General features: G+C 32.5%; 1 protein-coding gene across 2 annotated transcripts in view; it reads right to left on the reverse strand.

The window, feature by feature from the left end:
- LOC146532875 (uncharacterized) overlaps window positions 1–21,468 on the reverse strand; it is a 92,529-nt gene that overhangs the window by 66,163 nt on the left and 4,898 nt on the right. For both annotated transcript variants that reach the window (XM_085196279.1, XM_085196278.1), the window contains exon 2: window positions 11,276–11,552. In XM_085196279.1, coding sequence (XP_085052405.1) covers window positions 11,276–11,420 — 145 coding nt within the window. In that variant the 5' untranslated portion in view covers window positions 11,421–11,552. The remainder of the gene's footprint in view (window positions 1–11,275; window positions 11,553–21,468) is intronic.

A 21,468-nucleotide genomic window follows, 5' to 3' on the forward strand; every position in this document is an offset into this window, starting at 1 on the left:
TGTCACTCGAGGGCTGTGAAGTGGTCGTTCGTGTAGGTTTCGTGGGTTATTCTCAGCCCAGTATCGAAAATTCTGTTTGTTGACAGTTCCGGCGAGGTGAAAATGTGCCTCATCACTGAAGATCAAAACAGCAGTGCGGGGGATCTGCTGAATGTCGCGGCATAAATTTGTTCGTGTGTCTAAGTCTCTAACTGTTAATTCTTGCACTACCTGAATCTTGTATGGGTGAAATTTAAGGTCTCTATGCAGTATTCTGCAGACACTACTGAAAGATAATCCTAGTGAAGCGGCATGTTTCCGAACAGAACGCCGAGGGGATTGTTGAATTGAAGCCCGCACTCTATCCACGTTTTCCGCTGACGTTGACGTCCTAATTCGGCCTTGTGGTCTTGTTTTTAATGCTGATGATGTTGCTCTAAAATTTGATACCCAATTTCTGATTGTTGGTCCAGTGGGAATGGGATCACGTCGACCAATAGCAAAATGTAAACGGAACGCACGCTGTGTTGTGATCACGGAGCCGCCATTTTTAATAAACTCTTCAACTACGAACGCACGATGTTGTCCCGACCAAGCCATTGCTCACACTAAAACTGCATGTCATGGCGCGTCTAATGACACCATCCCCACCCTTCTACTCCTTCCCTTCTTCGTGCAACGTCCTTCCAAAACCGGAAAGTTCAATATGACTCACCCTGTATAAGTAATAGGCAAAACGCAGCGTTAAGTTACACCACTCAACACACAATCTCTCGAATAAATTCGGAAAGCGAAGAATAGAGTATTTTCATACTAGTTAACCTCTGCCTATGAGGGAGAGGCCTATGTCAAGCTTTGGACGAGGACAGGCTGATGATGATGATGATGATGATGAAACTCTAACTTGCTTTATATACAATATACTTCCTTATTCTCAATAGACTTCTTTATATACAAAAGACTTTCTTATATACAATGGTCTATCCAACACAAAAAATATTTTTTAATTCCAACTTGCTGTTCCCGAGATTAGCGCGTACAATTGAACAAACTATATTAGCATAGCAGTATAAATTGTGACCAAATAATAACATTTCGAGTACTATAAATTTAATAAGCCACTAAAACCAGGTAGCTATGCAAGCGTGACTTAAATTAAGATTTTTATTGAGATAACACTACGAGTATTGTTAGACACACTTCTAAGGACTTATGGGTTAAGATAGAATCATAATAAAGTCTTCTTTGAACATATTTTTATGGAATTGTATTGTGTTTTTAGTTCAGTTTTTCATAATTTTTTTTAGTATAAAATATAAGCTTTTTGTAGTTTTTATAATTGAGAGTCAACTAAATCATTAAAAATAATAGTTTCATCATTCTTATCATACCTAAAACTGAAATTTCAACGTTATTTATTTTTTTCAGTACTAAATCACGTGATACAGCGTGAAGCTGAAAAAAATACAGCAATTTGCGCAGAGGAAGTAGTGTCAAGACACTCTGTTACTTACTTTCCGCTTATTAACATTCGAGACAACGCCGTGGTTTTTCTTATTACTAGACTAGGCAACGAAAATAACTTATTTCCCAGAGTGAGAATCGCATCAATAGCCGTCGTGTTTACGAGCAGACATTGTTTTCAAATCTAGACAATTTTTATTAATTTTATCTTTTTAAATATATAGAAATATGAAAATGACATATATACATACATATCAGAATACGATATCTAAGTTAGTGGTCAACGAACTGGCGTCCATGTCACCCTCGACCTTACCCTCTATAGGGTAGCTACCTCTATAGGGGGTGTTTAAGTGGTTTTATTTTTGTATATATAGGTACTTTAGCGTGTTAAAATTAGATATTTTTCATAATATACCGATATTTTTCATAATATATAACCGATGTGAATATTCAATTCTATTTAAATAATTCTAGCTTCTTCTCGTTCTATTAGACTTAATGCGGCGTTGAGTTTCGCATTGCAACATGCAGTGCCTTGAAGTTGTGGGGAACGGAGTGTCTCTTAACACCAGGTGCCATATGTGCCAAATTTTATAGTATTTACATCGAGAATATAACAAAAATAATAAGTAAATTTTCATACTTCACTCAACAGTAGGTTAACAAAACGTAACAGTCGAAACTAAGGTACTAACCTAATTCAACAAACTTTCGTTCGAACGAACGCAGTTGGAGCGTTGTTGCCTAAGAATTGAATATTTACTTTGTGTGGCTTATAAGCTTTATATATTTTTTATTATATAGTTTAAAATAATAATCTATTATAGTAATATAGGTACATGGGTACCGTCGCGCAGTTGTACATGGGTGTGACTGTAAACACGACGGCAGTTGATTCGAATCCTACTCGGAGGAATGAATTATTATTTATTTACATTTTCATCTCTTCTCTGTGATAACACCACAAAACACGGCGTTGTGTTGCGCCACTCAACACACAATGCGTCGAAAATTCGGCGGAAAATGGGGGACGGAGTGCATTAAAACTAGATTCCCTCTGCCTTCCCTGCTATTGGTTGGTTTGATTAATTGCCTTCAGTTAAAGTAAAAAATGGGTTTTTTAGCCTAAGTTTTTTTTGCAGCGAGAAAATTTCAAAGAAAGTAGCGTTAATTTCGTGAACTAATTCAATAATTAATATTTTAAATAAATAATTTTCGATAAATATTTATTGTAGTACTAATAGACCAGACGTCTGTGCGCCGTCTGTCGAGGACTTGTGATTTCATTGTTTAAGCTCATTTTAATAAAAGCCTGCTTTAGAGAGATTTCTTTTGTTATAAACTAAGCAATTTTTATGTTATTTAATAATTTTGAATACTGAGTTATATAATTGTACATTTTACAAGAAAACAGATATATTTTCTACAGTTCTAGCCGCAATTTGTTGAAGGAGCAAGGAAATGATAATAATTATTAATTTCTTCTAGTTTTAATCTCAATAAGTATATATTTTTTATTTTATACATTATTTTATTAGATTTTTTATTTCACGCTGTATCCCGCACTTAGCAGGATAAGCAAATACAACGTGGTTACCAAGAGTTAAGACACTCCGCGTCCATTAAGACACTTCCCTACCCCACCTAACTTCAATATAATCTTCTAATTTAGGTATTTGAAAATTTTATATAATAATTTAAAGTTTAAACAAGTTTGATTCATGTTCGACACTTCTATTATTAAATTAAACAAACTTTGTAAATAATAGGCACAGCGTTTATATTTACAGAGGATCAGTTCTGTCATTTTGTTTTAAACTCTTACCGCGGCTTTCATAATATATAACCTCTATTTTTGTGTTAAATAAAGGTAAAACAACTTTAACTATCAATTTAGATAATATGAAAAAAGAATAAAATAATTGTAAAAAAATCAAATATTACATTACATTATTAAAATAATCAATAAAAAAAATTAAGACGCTCATGTTCAATTTTTTAGAGAAAAACGCAAACCAAAATATCATTTCTTTTCGTGAAATATTGATGATTTGTATACTATATATATATTTTATACTTTATCTTTCTTCTTAAACGTTCTTAGAACGTTTCGCTTTGTCTTCCCAAATTGGGACAATAAAAACAATTTTAATATTAACATTTCACAAAGCAGGAAAGGCAGACCTCGGGCGACCTTCGAGAACACAATATCTATGACACTGGAGGAACGTCACTTCAAAAGTGTAGCTTAGCTAGTTGTGTCTAACTATAACTAACTAACGTAACGTAACTAACTATTTCCTTAGAAATAAACGGTGAAGCTTAAAAAAATCCTGAGTCTTCAAAGAACCTACAAACTCCGCGTCTACAATAAGAGGTGCGGTCTCATTTGCAACACTATCCCATTTACTTCTATTCTATGCTTTGCCCTATTAAATTTAAATATATGAATAAAATTTTAAAATATTGTAATATAAAACGCATATTCCAAGTACATACAGTAAATAAAACATTTGCCTGAAGTGTCAGAGCAACACAAAGGATGGAATCAAGCCATTATTCTGTGTATCAAAAGACAGTCTCTTGACGCTGTCTGGGATGGTGACGTTTTACAGAACGAGAGTCGACGATAGATGCCTATATGTCATAGAACTTATAAAATATTTTTGTAATGTTATAAAGCTAGTATGAAATATATAGATATTGCTTAAAGAAGAACATGTCTATACATGTCTCACTGGAGTGGTGAAAGATAGATTTACATCACAATTCTTAAATAAAAATATATAGAAAATCCATATTTAAAAAAATACGGTTAAATACGGTTTATATTTGAACCCACGCTATATTCTAAGTGGTCCTAAAAGAGAAATAAATTATCAGTTCTATAATATTAGAGTCGAACCAAATATTTTTTTATTATATATTTTTTATTTATGAATATGAATGAACAATTTAAATAAAAAGAACGCTAAAAATAAAAAACAATAGTTAATAACAAACCGAAATAGTAATATTTTACTAATTAAAAAATGCAGTATACCCGTCGTAGGCATATCCATAAGACTTTCAAAGTGGACCCCAAAAAAACTTTCCTGCACCTGCCATTGCTAATTGATAAACAAGCTCATTGATCACCAACTTTCCTCGTAAATTGATGTATTCGTGAGAATTTGTATAGCTACTGCACACGGTTTCGTCCCTGTGGAATTGGAAAGGGCACATGTAGGCAAATACATATATTTAAGCTTAGACAGATTATATCGCCGTCTGCTTAGTAACTTGTTTGGTTTTTTTTTATTTTCACGCTGTATCCCGCACAGGGAATCTAGTGTTAAGACACTCCGCTGCCCACTTTCCGTCGCAATTTTGCCGCCGCCTTTTATATGCGTGATACAGCTTGAAGTAAAAAAAAACATAAAAGTGAAAAATTGTATTTTAAAAATATAAAAAAATTAAATTAAAAATGTATACAATAGCTATAGAACGATTTTAATCTGCAGAAAAAGTAACGATTTTCCTATACACAGTAACTTTGTTCGTTTTATTACTTCTTAACCTAAATACCTTAGACGTATTTCAATATAAAATTACTTTGTATTAAAATATTCTTAGGTTTATGGCGTGGGTTCTAGGAAAATTGATTATAAAAGTTACATTAAAATCTTTCTTTACAAACATAGTGTTGATTATTAAAGTTGAATATGATTTTTTTGGGTTTTTTTTCGCATAGTTTTGTCTCCCTTCCTCATTCTTCGTTTAATATTGCATGTTTTTTAGCGGAACTCAACGCCGCGCGTTTTCCTGTTTTCAAGGAGAGAAAATAAAAATATTTTAATAGCCGGAATGGGAATTGAACCTAGGGCCATAATGTAGACAATCAAATACGACGGACTCTGTAATACGTATTATTATTATTTAGATAGTAATCTAAATTATTCACAAACAGATTTTACATAAATTCCCTGATATGCCATATCTATATGGTGAACCACCAGTTGTCAACAGAAACCGATCAATAGTTTATAAAGGCAATTGTTTAGATTTAGAGAATTCATTATTTTGTATCAGATTTTGATAGGTAACCGCATTTTGCGATCAGTTGGTTATTTTGTAAATTAGACTAGTCCTCGCCCGCAATTTCGTTTGTGTGGACTTTAGGACGTGAAATGGAAAATGTTGTTGTTTCCGTTCCCGTAGGAATTTCTAGAAATCCGTTCTTAGTGCTCTCTAACACTCTCAAAGTTTCATATATCCGTTGTTTATCAGTCCCTCAGTAACGAAAAAGTTTTATATATGTATCACATTATTATTTTTATGTTTGTTTAATTAAAATAATAATAATTGTATTTTAGTAGGAATGTAATTATTAATTTTTACGAATCGTACTCTACTCTACGTATTTAAAGAACCAAGACACTCCGTTCTCCACTTTCTGCCCAATTACAATACAAAAACCAGAGGTCAAAAGGTTAATAAATCTTGCCACATATAATATTTATTGAGTAATTTACATGACATTGTTTTGTAACCCCAACTTTATACAATAAAGATGGTAGCAGAGTTGGTCCTAATATCGATGTATGGCTCCTCCGGGATGGCCTACTTCACATCTCAGGAACTTTGGTATTTAGACATTTCGCTATATTGTTTTGAAGTTTATATTATGTTAGGTCTCGATAGACCTACCTATATGTAATTTATATAGTTTTACAATTTTTAAAATGTCCAAAAAACGCCGATTTAAATATCGCTAATAAATTGTATACAATTATTATATATTGTTTTGTTATTATATTTATTTGGATAAAAAAATCAAAGAATATAATTATCTTAGAAAAAGTGATGAGCACTAATAGAGTATTTTTAGAAATTCCTTTTTAAACTGTAGAGAACGTTATTTTACGTTTTATAGTTAACGCAAAGAGAGTTGCAGTCTAAGTAGATTTCGCCGCTCTGGCAAGACAACGCGCGGCGTTCAGTTATACTACACTCCACACGTAACGTCTCGAATTCAGGTAAAAAGTGGGGAAAATAGTGTATTGCCACTGGGTCTCTCTACCTGCTGTATGAAAAACGGAGTGATGCACCACTATATTCACTCTGCCGTGTATTGCGTACGATAATTAAAAAAAACTATTTATATGCAACAAAAACCTGTAGTGTAATTGTACAAAATAATACATGCATATAATATCTCTCCCAAAATAAATTATAAATGAAACTGCCTCTCTTCATATTAATAGCAATTAAAATATTCGATTATTTTGATTACAAGGAAAATTAATTATGAGGATAGCACTTTAAATATTTTATAAAGAATTTTCTTTGTTCTGTATTTTCATATTGTATACAAATATTTTATTTTAAACGCATTTCTTGATTAAAGAAAAACAAGTAAATATGATTAAAGACAGTGTCGTTGGTTTTGGTTATATTTTTTTTATTTTCACGCTGTATCGTTTATATAATAAGGTAGGTTTAGTTACATTCCAATTTTCGTGGAATTCAACGCCGCGCCTTGTCTTGTTCCCAGAGCGTGGAAATGAAAATGATTTATTCCCGCGAGTAGGAATCGAACCCGTTGCTCTTACTTACTTGTATCACTAAATGGTAATGGTTTCTCAACATTTTAGTACAAAAAATCAACAATAATCAATGAATTTCCACTCTTAATCTCACCTAATAGTTTTACCTGTCCAAAGGAAGCAATATAAAACTGTAGTTAGTTAGCTAAGAAATCCCTCGCAGTGTAGTTAATTTCTTAAATGGACTGGAACGTGATTTTTCTTCACAGTTAATTTTAATTGAGCGACCTCGGTAACCTATTTATACCGACTTTTCACTACAGTTCACGTTAATATGGAATCCCGTATAATGAATAAAAAAAATCTGTGTTAAGTACTCCTTTCATATATAAATTAAGGGTTTTTTTAAAGACCAACTTCGTAATTAATAAGACCATGCTATAGAGAAAGTAATTTTTCATATGAATTAATATAAAATGTTGTGTGGTTATATAAAAGAACTCTTATTTAATTTATTATATTTTGTGTGGGAATGTCAATAGTGTCTGTATTTTTGAGAACATATATCAAGTAATGTATGCTGCTATATATATATATATATATATATATATATATATATATATATATATATATATATATTTAAATCATAGTATGCTGTTTTTTTTGAGGTCGTTGTATCGTGTTAAACGCGATGGTTGTGGATTCGATTTTTAATCGAGAAATGGATTATTAAATATTTTCATGTCCTTGCTCTGGTACCATGAGATAGAGAACAAGACAAAGCATGAACAACACAACACAGGAAGTCTTGAAAATGCGGCGGGAAGTGGAGCACGGAGTGTCTTTACACTAGGTTCCCTCTGCCTACCCTGCTATTTATCTATACAGCGTGAAGCTAACAGGAAAATACTGATAAAAAAAAAACTTTAATATTTATTGTACTTTTTTGTTATTTCCTTTTTTCCATTTTAATGCACTTTTAATTTATTTCCTGTACAAAACAAAAACTTAAACATATCGAACTATTTATTATTAACACGACTTTATTAAGTACATTTTCTTTTACTTAGTGTTTGAAATAGCTTTCAATTTCAAGTTAGTTAAGTAAGACGCCGCCTCTATAAAGTTGGGAAGTGCTACATTCACTTGAACCACTCGAAAAAATATGACGTCTCGATATTTTTCCGATAACAGTTCTTTCTTGTACTGATTGTTTACAGTTTTAGTTTTGTAATTCAATTTTTTTTCATTTTATATTTATTTTTTATGGGGAAAGAAAATTTTAAAACTTGATAAATTTACGCACAGCACATAGGAGGTTAGGCAGAGAGAACCTGGGCACCTAGTGTTAATACACTGTTCCCATTACGACATTTCCGTTCTCCACTTACCGAAGAATTTGTACTTAATAATCTCTGGAGGAATTGTGTGTTGAGAGGCGGAACTCGGAAGATTTAGAAAAACTTAACGGACGAACGAACTTAATTACTATTAATATATAGAACGGGGAAAATGATATGGACTGACATGGCATTTTGAAATTCCACCAGGATGGCGTCTATCATATAAATTGATATTTTTTTAAAGTAAATTGTTTCATAAAAATACATTATTGCCTGTAAAGTAGCTGATCTTAACCCTGCGGATATTTTTTAAATAAAATAATTATAAATAAAATCACATCAACTTATTATTAATTTACATTTTAAAATTTAACAGAGAAACGGATTTTAATGTAAAATACAAAAATAATGTCTCTACAATTATTGGTTTCCATTTATAACCATACCGTGCGGCCATTTAATTAAATTTAATATTAAATTTCCATTATTAATGATAATTATTATTTGGTGAGGGAACGTAGAGCGATGAGTGATGATATTATTTTAACGTATTGTCCTAAAAATTAATCATTCGGAACAATATCCGGAACCACCCTCTCCCTAAGCAGGTGGTATCTCTATTAGGGCAAATGCCTTAATAAATAGAGTGGTTATTATGACCTTTTATATTTTTTTATGATTATTTATTCATTTTTAGTATTGTTTACAGGTGTTTAGACACATTTGTATGTATTTATATGTATATTTTTTATTTGTAGTGTAAATTAGTACAAGATTTACTAATTTTTGTTTTGTTTCAAATATATCTTGGACAAATTAATTAACAAATAACTTATTTTTAGTGTAGTAGGAAAAAAACTGACTGACTTTTGATAGTTGGGAGTTCAAATTCTTTTCCCTTTCTAAAATCATACCATGTTTGACAATATACACTTTTGTATAAAGTCACATACACGTTGAATTAAAGGACAAGGTTGAATATAAAAAAAAAATCATAGAGAGGTTGAAGGTTCGCTTCCCGTTTGAGGAATAACTAACTTACACCGCTATTCAATTTCTTGAAAATTGAATGGAAAGTGGGAAACGGAGTGTCACTTTCCTCTCTTTTCTCTCTCCACTTTCCGCCTATCCGACTCTATGTAAGATATAGCTAAAAATAGCTTCCCAACCTTTTGTCGATTAAGATTTGTATTAATCTTGTATAAATTAATGTCGATTTTAACCTGAAATCATTCCAGCAGTTAATAGTTCCACCTTTAATCAGAAAAATCATTATACAACGAGAAAAAAGAAAATATTTAAAACAAAAATCGTGATTCAGCTCTTACAAGTCTTAAGAATGTATTTGAATACTAAGCGCTTGTAGCTACCGGAAGTGGTTCGGTATTAAAGAGAAGTTGTACTGAATTTTAAACGAGTATTGTCATCGTAAATAATATTTTATTAATACTGTCTCTGGTTATTTCTGCTAATTATTTATATATGAATGTAATGTTTTTTTTAGAGTAATAGTTTCACGCGGTATCCCGCAGGGAATGCAGGGTAGGCAGTGGGAACCTGGTGTTAAGATTGAAACTCTCTGTTCTACTTTTCACCCAGTTTGTGAGACGAGAATGGTGAAGAGAAGTATTAGGGACTAAACTACTAGCAACCTGACTAAACCGTGAAGCTATATGGCGGCTAAAATGTGTGACGTCATAGATCAAGTAGGGTGGTGGGCATGTCGATCGCGCTCACAACGATAATAGCAACGATAGCAAGTGTAAGTACAGTTGCTTGCTATAGTTTTGATTAGGTAAAAATGGAGAACAGAGAGTCTCTTATTGGTTTTATTTATTTTTTTTACAAAACAATATAATTATATAATAAATAATTAAAAAAAAAACTATGAAAAAGTAGAGTTTTCAACAAAAAATACGTTATTAAGCTCTATTGGCGAGCTGTCAAACAAATAAACTTAACCGATAAAAACTAAAGCTTAAAGGCATATTATATTTGGAGTTGATCGCTTAATTCCAAAATGTCATAAATAATATTCTATACTAACGAAATTAAAGTAAGCATTTATTTAATATTTTGATTATATTTTACTCCACTGATGCGTCTCATATATATTGTTATGATTATTATTGCTTGTGTTACCAAAAACTAAATTTAATTTAACTAATTTTCCTTTCTAAGGTAGTAAACTTGTATATTCAACGTATTCAGATTCCTACATACCTACACCTACAAACGAAAAAAAAAATAAACAAAAGTATTTCATTACATAAAAAAAATACAGAAATAAGATGTAACCTTAACGAAGTAAGCAGTGAAAATACATTAATTGCTGTCAGAGGGCTCGCCGAAACAAAAGGGCGTGTTTTTTGGTACCATTGTCTACGGAACCCCCCCGTCACGGTGGGCGATCTGCCTTTGATGGAAAAATGTTGCCAGCGGTGATATTTATGTACCACGTTATGTAGGAAAGTGAAGAGATTCTTTTATTTTAGGGTACAATTTATAAAGATTGAGGCCAGTCGTGGCGTAGGAGCAGCGTGCGACTGTAAGCGCGACAGGTTGTGAATTCGATTCTCATTCGAGGAAATTAAATATGTAATATTTTCCTTTCTTCGATCTGGTAACGATGCATTTGCGTTGGCGTGAGTTTGAGTTCTCCAGAATTTGGAGAACGAAAGTGTATTATTGGGAACGATGTTTGGTAAGACTAGGTTCGTAGGATCCTAATCTCACATGTACAAGAAAATAATAATTAAATATATTTTTCTTTCGTCCGTTAAAACCTTAATTAAGGAGACATCTAGAGTTAAAATATAAAAAAAATATGATTTTGAAAGATTGAAAGATTCTGGCGTAAAATTCTGGCGGCAATTGGACAACGGAGTGTCTTTAATTTCTCTCTACCTACCCTATTGTATAGAATAAAAATTTCAAATTAATAAAAATATCACTCACCATCTTGTTTCACTGTGTTCCCCAAAGGTCCACATCCGGCCAGCCACACAAAGAAGATCCATCTCACCATCAGACCTGATCTTCCACCTCTCCTAAGCTCCGGCTGATTGTGGAAGTGTCTTGCCGTCGGCCGATCCCGTGCCATGTTATATGTTTGGGAAGAACCATTGACACTTTAACACTTCACACTTCGACACTTGCACTTTTAGTCCATCTTGATATTTTTTATTTGTTTGTTTGCTTATTTTTTTTATATTGTTAGAAGATACGTGTCGTTCTGTTAAATTTATAATTCGTTTAATTACTTAAATATACCAAATGATATATATTTAAGATAATGTATAAATATGTATAGAGATATATTTATATACTTTTATTATATAAGAGAATAAATTTTACATTTTTAAATATAAATAAATAAAAATATATATTATAATATACATTTAAAAAGAAGTATGAAGTTAAAATATTACAAAAAGGAATTCGAACCCAGAATAATAATTTAATCTTACAGTTATTGTTTAAAACACTAACTCGTATGAAGCTACTAGACATAAATAAGTATTAAAGTTCATATTTAAACTTAATCGGGTGTGAATGGTTTGAGTGTAACTTTATACTGAAGTTACGGATAAGCAGTTAAATAGCTTTAAGTTTTGCTCAAACAGATAGGAAAATATATTTTTTCGCTTCAACCATCTTTAACAGATAAAATTGTGATTAATGCATATAAAAAGGTTTTCGTCGTAATATACCTACTATGGAAAAACATAGTTCATAGTCTACCATAGTTAAAAAATTAAAAATATTATTCATGTTTCTTTAATTCAAATCATATAATAATTAAGCTAAAAAGTCGATATCAAAGCATATCTTAAATCAACATAAAAGGTTACTTCGTTTAACATTCGGGTGGCCACGATAAAAGGGAATTTATGAATACCACGTTGTAATTTAAAAGTCGGGTAATTTTATGTATTGACTAGTTTGTACATGTGACTTTGCCTAAGTTTTAAATAATTTATCCATTTCAAATATACTTAGCTTTTAAATTAATTAATTATATTGTTAAAAATCGGAAGCGGTCAGCGTTTTTAAGATAACACGATAAAAATACATACCTATATCTACTACATCTATATGTTTTTAACGTACTCGGACAGAGGTTCCACGTAATTACAATAAGTGACATGTATCACTCAATAACAACACTACACACTAGACAGGTACCTTCCAATCAGGGCTTCCGCCTACAAGCGACTGTTTTCGTTTGACACAATTCCACTGCTTCTAAAAATCTACCCACTTTTACATGAGTACGCTAACAATATAGAATTCATTAGGCATTTCGTGGGTAGATAGTGAAAACCTAGAAACACAACTTGTTTCTAGGTTTTCAACTCATACTTTTAGGTGTAATAGAAGATATTGCATGTTCAAAAGAAACTAAGGAATAATATTTAATTTTCTTACTAAAAAATATTCATGAAACAATTTATAGTCAAGGCCTACGTTTATATTTGTACTTCAGACTAGACGTGCTATTTATTTTGTTAGTTTTCTTCATTAATCATTACAGAAACACATTTTTTTGGGCTTAGTTAAAAAATGTACTTTATTTCTCTGTTCTTTTATTCGTATGTTTATAATTGTATTTAGAAATGCTTACTATACTAGAAAATATGGCTTTTACGAATCGTATTACAAAATGTATTCTACGTGTTTGACCTGACCACAGCTACAGTAGGTTCCTTTAATAAATGGACTTTTTAACACAAAAAAGTTGTTCAATTCAATTAACAGTTCCTGAGATTAGCATGTTCAACCAAACAAATTCTTCAATTTAAGTCTCGATCTAAAAAATCTGATATTTCATAAGTCCAAGTCTTTAAAGTCCTAATGGACATTCTCGTACAGGTTACCTTAATAAATCAAAACGTTGAAACAGATCGGCGATAAGACGCCTTTTAGTAGTAATGGAACGGACCGGGTGAAGGCTCTCGAATTGTGATTAATTCTCCTAATCCCAGCTAAAGCTTTGATCAGCCTTTTTATGCTGTGCCTATTATGTATGGCTGTGATATGAAATGAAAGTTTAAGGAATTCAAAGTAATGAGGGTCTTGTATGTAGGAGTATTTGGTTTTTTTGGTCCATCTTGGATTGTATAATACATTGTTATTTTTTTTTTATTTTTATTTTTTTTAGTGTCAGCTCCACGTGGTATCCCGCACACAACAGAGGAGGCAGAGGGAACCTAGTGTTAAGAGTTAAGATACTTTACGATTGTACAACACTACTATACTCGTATACTGTTATTCGAGTAACCTACTATTAAATATGTAATTAGATGAAGTGATGTTCCATAGATATAATTAGACCTTAATTACAGGTCCTATTACTGAGAAATTACAAACAAATGTATTTAGTCCCATACAGCCTTTGTGACCCTAATCAACGCTAAATATGTTGTATTACGTAGTTACGTTAAAGATTGTACAAGCGATAAACAAACAACTTCACGTTTTTTCCCGCTTAGCAGGGTAGGCAGAAAGAACCTTGTTTTAAAACACTCCGTCCTCTGCTTTCGCCCTATTTTAAAGAAATTGTGTGTTATTGGCGCTTATGTCTACCAGACGGGGGATGAAAATAATTTAAAGGTTACATTCATTCAACCCTGAGTAAGAATCAAACCCACAACCATCAAGGTTGCCAACTGTTAATCATTGACTCACTGCGTCCCAACGAGTAGCTTAGCTACTCAACATGGAATATCTCGAATGAAAAAACCACTTCCAATGTCTCAAAAATTGGGCGGAATGTTGCGAACGGAGTGTCTTAACATTACGTTTATGTTCCCTCTGCCTACCCCGCTATATGCGGGTTAAGCGTGAAGCTATATAAAACATATACCTATTAATTGATATATAACTAGCTATCTAGAGTCTCTTCAAGTTGTCAGCTTTGATAAAAAACCATTCTGGCATCGGGTCAAGATCGGAGGGAGGCATTGTAAAGAATAAAATGTATATTTTCGGTCAAAGAATATCGATTATATAATTTCCTTTCACCTAAATCCTTGAACTAAAGCATTGTTGAATAGAATTTTATGTTATAATATTGAAATCGACCTAAATTATAGACTAGACAGACTAGGTTTATAATGTAAAGGAATTTTTAAATTTAAGATATTTGGTTTGATTAGACGATATGCGGCGTTGATTTTCGCCATGTTGTAGCTTCACTCTATAAGTGGGCAGCTTGAACTTAGTGTCCACTTGCAAAGACACTTCGTTCCCCGCTTCTCGCTCAACTTTTGAGATATTATTTTTTTAATGCGGAACTCAGCGCCGCACATAGTAAAAGCAATTTTGAAATATCAAAAATATGATAAAAAAACTAAGTGGGTTTTTACTAGAATAATAAAAAAATAGTGATATCTACCTACCTAAATTTTTAGATAACACTAGTTTTACTAATATATGAATACAATAAGCGAAACAAGTACCTGAAATATAGTCAATATATCAGTCAAATAAACCACTCCATCAGTGCTCTACAACGAAGAACACCATAGTTTATGGTACGCAAACAAAAAACTAAAATTACAAATATATAGAAAAAGGAACCTTATGTTTATCGTAATAAGATCTAAGTGAGGTGTAATTTCTGTTATGTCAATTTTAGTGGTCACGCAAACAGCAAGTAGACGCGTTTGTAGTCGGTCTAAATCAAATTTTTGCTGTAATATATTCGTTAGTCATTATTAGACCATTTTTTTTGTGATAGCAAAAATGTAGTGATAAACCTAACCACTCTACACTCCGTTCTTAATAGAAAATTCAGTAAAAATACCATCCTTTTGAAACATATTTTTCGTTGGCAAAATAGAACTTAGACTTTTTGATTTTGCGATAATGAAACTTAATGTTTTTTTCAGTTTTATCGCATATATCGAGGTATGGAGAAGAATGGTACAGTTAAGATTCTTTGTTCTTTACTATGAGCCGAATTTTCGAGACATTATTACCCCGAATGGGATTCGAACACGCAACTGACGCTGTCTCACTGCGTCACTAGTGTCTAACAACAAGAAGAGAACATGTATAATAAACTTCCCCAACTACTTCTAGAATTGAACCCACACCCGTTATAATTCATATTATTTAACACTAAATAGCTATACAAAGGACTTATAAGACATAAATAAAATACACCTTTATTGACAAAGCAAAGAAATATATGAGAATATTCTGAATGAATACCAACAGCCCACTCGTGTACACATTTACAACTTAATTGGTTTTTAAATCACTATTCAAAAGAGATTTAAAAAAAAAAACCAGAACCTCAAGTGACCAGCAGGTATACATTTGAAAGGGTCTTGTAGGCGTCTATTCAAGTAAATGTTGGCATTTCGATCTTATACGGGCCGATAGTTTAATTTAAAATGTCATAATATCATAAAAGGTAGCCCAGTTTGTAAAGGCATCTATACAAATATATATTTTTTGGGGAAAATAAGTTAATAAACTTTAAAAAACTTGAATTATTATAGTTTTACAAAAAAATTACATGTGTACCATGTGCCCATACCATTTTCCCCCTTTTATTGGTACCTATTTGTATACCGGCAATAGAAATATATAATCTGTGAAAATGTCAACTGTTCAACTATCAGGGTTCATTAGATACAGCCTTTGCCAGACGGACAGATAGACAGACGGACGGACAGCGGAGTTTTCGTAATAGTTCACACCGTATCCTGCATAGCAGAAACTCCGGTTGCCGCAGGAATTTGAGATATTACTGAAATGACAATAATTTCACCCCAGTGGGGATCCAGCCCACAAACGTCACGTTTACAATCTGACGATGTTCTATTGCGTCACGATTGCTAATTTTTCTTTAGTGTCACGCTGTCTCCCATACGTATAGTAGGGTGGCAGAGGGAACCTGGGAACCTAGTGTTAATTCCGTAAGTGTTAACTCTATGTCCATTAAGACATCTCTGTTCCCCGCTTTTCGCCTTATTTTGATATAATTTATGACAATTTATTACCGAATTTAACTATTGAATTCAATTACATCTATAATTACTAGCAAAAATGCACTAAAAGCTGTAAATATAAAAACAAACAAATAAATCATTTGTATTTAACCAGTTATCCCTTTGTTGTTTGATTGCGACTGAGGCACCACTGATTCCAAACCAATTTAACGGCGGCAGATGTTTCGCGGTAAGTTTTTGTGCGATTGTTATTCACTGTTTACTATTGAATTATATTCGAGTAACGTTTATAGATAATTCGAATATTTTGGGTTTAAATAAAATATTATTTTAGGTATGGATATACTAGTGACCGCCCGTGGTTTGCATTGCGTAAACTTTTCCTTAGGAATTTCGACAAATTCTCTGTTTAACCAAACGTAAAGGAGCACCTTTACTTACATACTCTACCCACGTATTGGCGTCAGCACAAGTTTAAACTACTAGCGACCTGCTCGCGGCCACGTCATGGAAATATAGAATGAATTTTCGAAATGTTGTGCTTCACAACGCTGTGCTTTATCAACCAAAGGGAGAATTTTTAAAATATTTAATGTAATCATCCAATTGAGTGAAGATACAACCTACAACCATTCCCTTTAATGTCAGATGCGATTTCCACGGCGCCAGGCCGACCTCAATAGTATTGCTATAAATAATATCGAAATAATCTACATGTTTTCATTTTGCAGTTCTCGTTAGGGATCATTGGATCGGCGGCGTATGAGTTTAATCCTAAGTAAACAAAAGATTATATATATTTTGTATGTGGTATGATTAAAGTGAAAATTTAAAACCAGGTAGCTCAGCGGCACATCTTTTGATTGACGATTATGGTTTCTATTCAAACTAGGGGAAACTAGTTATTTTTTACTTCTTTGCCCTGGTAACTAGACAAAGTGGTAGAATAATTTATAGCGCGGCGCGGCGTTGAGTTCAGCTATTCAACACAACACGAAGAACTTATAAAAGCCTTTAAGACTTATAAGAAATCGAATATCATAAATGCCTTAAATTATTTTACTTAAAAAAATAAATTTCTTATTCTCAAACTTCGAACACATTTTAATACTAATAAATTATGTTTTTTTTTTATTTTTTATTCTCTAATGTAATTATAACTTGTTATCTAATTGAAAGTTAATTTATTTCTAAATTGAAATATATAAATTTATTTAAATATCAGTACTACTACTTGCAATTTTTTTTTTCATTTAGTTTTTATCATTTTTATCACGGAAAAAGGCTTTCAGAACAGATAACAAATGAATACAGGATTTTAAATTGCTAGATTTTTCTCGGATAGCATAGTATTGATGTGCGGAACTTAACGCCTTGCTTATACTACGAGTATATATCTGCAATATAGTCATCTACATACATAGGAATAATGATTGCGATGGAATGAGCTGTTAAATTTTAGTATCACACTATATAGGCGGCATATCTAGGCGAACGGTAAAATTTTTATTTAAAACTTTTAAGAGCCATTTTTATTACAGTCCACGTTGAGCTTAGTTTTATGGTTTTATTTTTCATTCTTTCATCACAATCTTTTATTTTTTGACTTTACCTCTAGAGAATAAAGATAAGTATAACCCATAGACGCTATTCAACTTCTTAGAATTATGCTGTTGCATCTATGTGAAGATAGGCAGATGAAATCTAATGTGAAGATATTCTATTTCCGTCGCACCGCCCAATTTTCGAGACATTGCTAGTGGCGGAATTGAATTCCGCGCCTTGTCTTGTTGCCTTAGCGAGAAAATGTAAACCATCATTCCCCCGAGTGGGAATCGAAGTCAAGACACTTAATTATGGAGATTTCATTGATTTGAGATTGTGCTATCTTCTAATTCTTTTGCCGAAAAGACTTCTTAAGTCATTACATTTTTTTTCAAAGTTATATACATTTTTATTTTTACCATTATATTAATTGGCCTACAATAATATAATGTTTTGTTTGTTTTTTAGTGGAAAGCACATCAAAATCTGTTGCCTTATTTGATTCGCCAGTTGGAAGCGATTATGTTTTTTATTACGTTAGACATTTTTGTTTCTATTTTATAGGATGATATAGGTGATAAAGATTTTTTTATAGTTTTTTTTTATATTGCTAATTCAACCCGCATTAAGGCCACATCGAGACATAATTTGTTGACAAACAAGGTTGTTTACCAATACCCTTCAAACTTCAAATATCGATGCTCAAAGACACACAAAAGTAGTTCAATTCCACCGATGTCATCGCGGTTAATCATTTCAGTCAACTTACTTTTTATTTCTGATCAAAAGGAGTTGAAGTCGCTTGGAAATAACTCGGTCATACGTTGAGGAAATGTGGGCTGTATAGTACGGTTGACAAGTTGTGGCCGCCGTGAATTTAGGTTTTCAGAGCTTTTGAAAGTAAGAAATAATCATAAAATCAAGCGTGAGCAGCTTGATAGCTGTTAACTTCAGAGCGGGCACGACTCGTCGACCACACTGTACACAAGCTTGTATGCGAAACCTAGGGCAGCTAGTCAAAGAAGACTAGGATATTTGATCCTTAGGCTCATAAAGTGTATGGGCTGACTTAGATCTACTTGTGATACTCAATTAAATTGCAACACATCATACGGAATTGCATGTAAATTTTCTTGAAGTAACTAAACAACATTAGCAAAATAAAAATAAACAAATCCCAGCAACAAAGCATGTATAAAAATTATTTACAGCACATAATACAAATTAAGATTAAAATATACAAGCTGTAAAGATAAATTTTTGCGCCTCTGTCACACTGTAGTACCATGAATATATAGAGTGATAAATTAATCGTTCTGTACAACATTCGTACTGCCCGGGGCCGGGACAATTATGTATCTGCACACCCTCTGGGCTGTATGCCTGAGGACTAAAGCTTATTTTGGTATAAAAAAATGAAATCTGTCAAATGTCAAACATTTCTGTCAGCTGTCAGTCACAAGTGACGTAGCATCCAGGCGTGGCCCTACTTTTTCGGTTGAACGCTCGCTTACGAGTCGTGGGGGTGAAAAAATAAAATATAGAAAATAAGTTGGGTTGTTAACGTTTTTGAATATTTAATTTTATTTGTTTTAACTGCTTGGTCGGTTGATGGATTAGTAATTTGTTGAAGTTCATGAAGCTACTTTTCTGCTTTTTAACACATTCAGAGATTTTATTGGTTTATCTGGGAAAAAGTAATATTGACTATATAGAAAGATTTTTCTCTTTGCAAGTTGGTTATTAGTAAGATGTGATGGCATCTACGTGTAGGTGTAGTGACCTGGCTTCTCTCTGAATAAATTGACAGTGTCCGATGTTTCAAGTAAATGATTTAGACTTCAGATTTTGAAAAACTCAAGTAGAAAATTGTTGTTACTTATGGGAATCGAACCCGTCCCAACAGTCGCTTTAACAGTCGCACGCTTGTTGGCCCCTGTGCCTCGATATTTAACTCAAATCAAAACCTTCTATAAAATAAAAAATAAAAGCAGATTTTACTTTTATAGTCCTTACAGGTTCAGATTACATTTAAACTATTTTTTTCTGGTCTTTAGAAGGAACTAAAAATAAACCCAAGACAAATTGATTCGAACAGTAGTAGTTCTTAGTAGTTCTTGAAAAATAAAATTAATTCAATATCGAATTAGTTTCTTTCTGAGGTATTAATCTATGACCGCTTTTAGTGCTTTCTTAGGGAAGTTTTTCAAGTTATTTCAAAGGCATCTAAAATGTATGGAACAATATACAGGATGGAACATAAAAAGTCCATTAGTGGGTTTTTCAGGTAAATTACTTCGATCAGTATCTTGCTGGCTACTGTCTTAGTTCATAAGAGAAATAATATTAGCAGAAAATCTTTAGTCTCGGCTACTTGGTTATTTTTATATGTCTTCACTATGTATTACGTTATCAGAAGGCAGGAAGAGGTCTAGACAAAGGAACCCAGGAAGACCCAGGAATTAGTAATAGACAAAGTGCAGCGTTGATCTCCACCACTTAACAGGAAATATCTTGAAAGTAAGACGTTGCGCGGGGAGCAGAGCGCTTTAACACTAGGTTCCCTTTTCTTATCTGTTCTATGCGGGATACAGCATTTTTTCTAGCTTTACGCTGTATCCCGCACAAACCAAGGTAGGCAGAGGGAACGTGAGAATCTCGTGTTAGACTCCGTTTCCATTAAAATATTTCAGTCCCCCACTTTCCTTCAAATCTTAGAGTATAATCTTTTTGTCTTGACCCAGAGCGGAGAAATGAAAATAGTAAATCTATCATTTCCCAGAATGGGAACGAAACCCATACTCTATCACCGTTTGCCTGACGACGACTAGTCTCAAGAAGTAAATACAAAAATAATTATTCTAAAATAAAATAATTTACCATAAAATTTACCATAAAATAAATTTCCATCAAATATTAATTAAATAAAAAGAAATCTATCTACACACAATAAAATCTGTAAATATACAAAATTAAATCTGTTCGTTTGTAGCATTACAATCGTCTATATGCAATTATACATAGATTAATATTTCCATTTTGATTACATGCTATCTTTGAATGCGAACCGGTCGAATGTTGAACGTCCGGACCGTAAGTCTTTAATAGGTCTTTGTGAGTATTATTTACATGTTTTTTTTTACCTACAATATTAGGTTCTTTTCTTTATATGATAAATTTGGAATATTATTTATGTCTTTATATTTTATCTTTGATTTATGTATAATATTTTATTTTAAGTTACATTTTTTATTTAGCTTTCCGTTCGGCATAGCAAGGTAGTAGTAAGGTAGTAGTAAGGGAACCTGGGAACCAAGCCAATTAAAATTATCTTAACAATCTTCCCAAATAAGACTTCTCACATGGACTAGACAACGACAAACTTAGAATTATTAAACAATGGACTTCTTCAGTCTACACAAAACTTCTAAGGAGGGCTCCTCTAGCCTTCCTCCATTCATTTTTGCAATTGTATAGATTCTCCTCTTACGAACCTGACCGGGTTGCCTACAAGAGTATAATATAATAAACAATCAGAGAACCTAATGTTAAGACACTCCGTTGCTTACAAAAAAGGCGTGATGAATGGCGTAACCCAACACCGTTTCTTAGCTTGATGATAATTTCTCTTTCCAAGTA

This window comes from Heliconius melpomene, chromosome 13 (assembly GCF_056956725.1).
Source record: "Heliconius melpomene rosina isolate 202511_hmr_F chromosome 13, ASM5695672v1, whole genome shotgun sequence".
In the NCBI taxonomy this organism is placed as follows: domain Eukaryota; kingdom Metazoa; phylum Arthropoda; class Insecta; order Lepidoptera; family Nymphalidae; genus Heliconius; species Heliconius melpomene.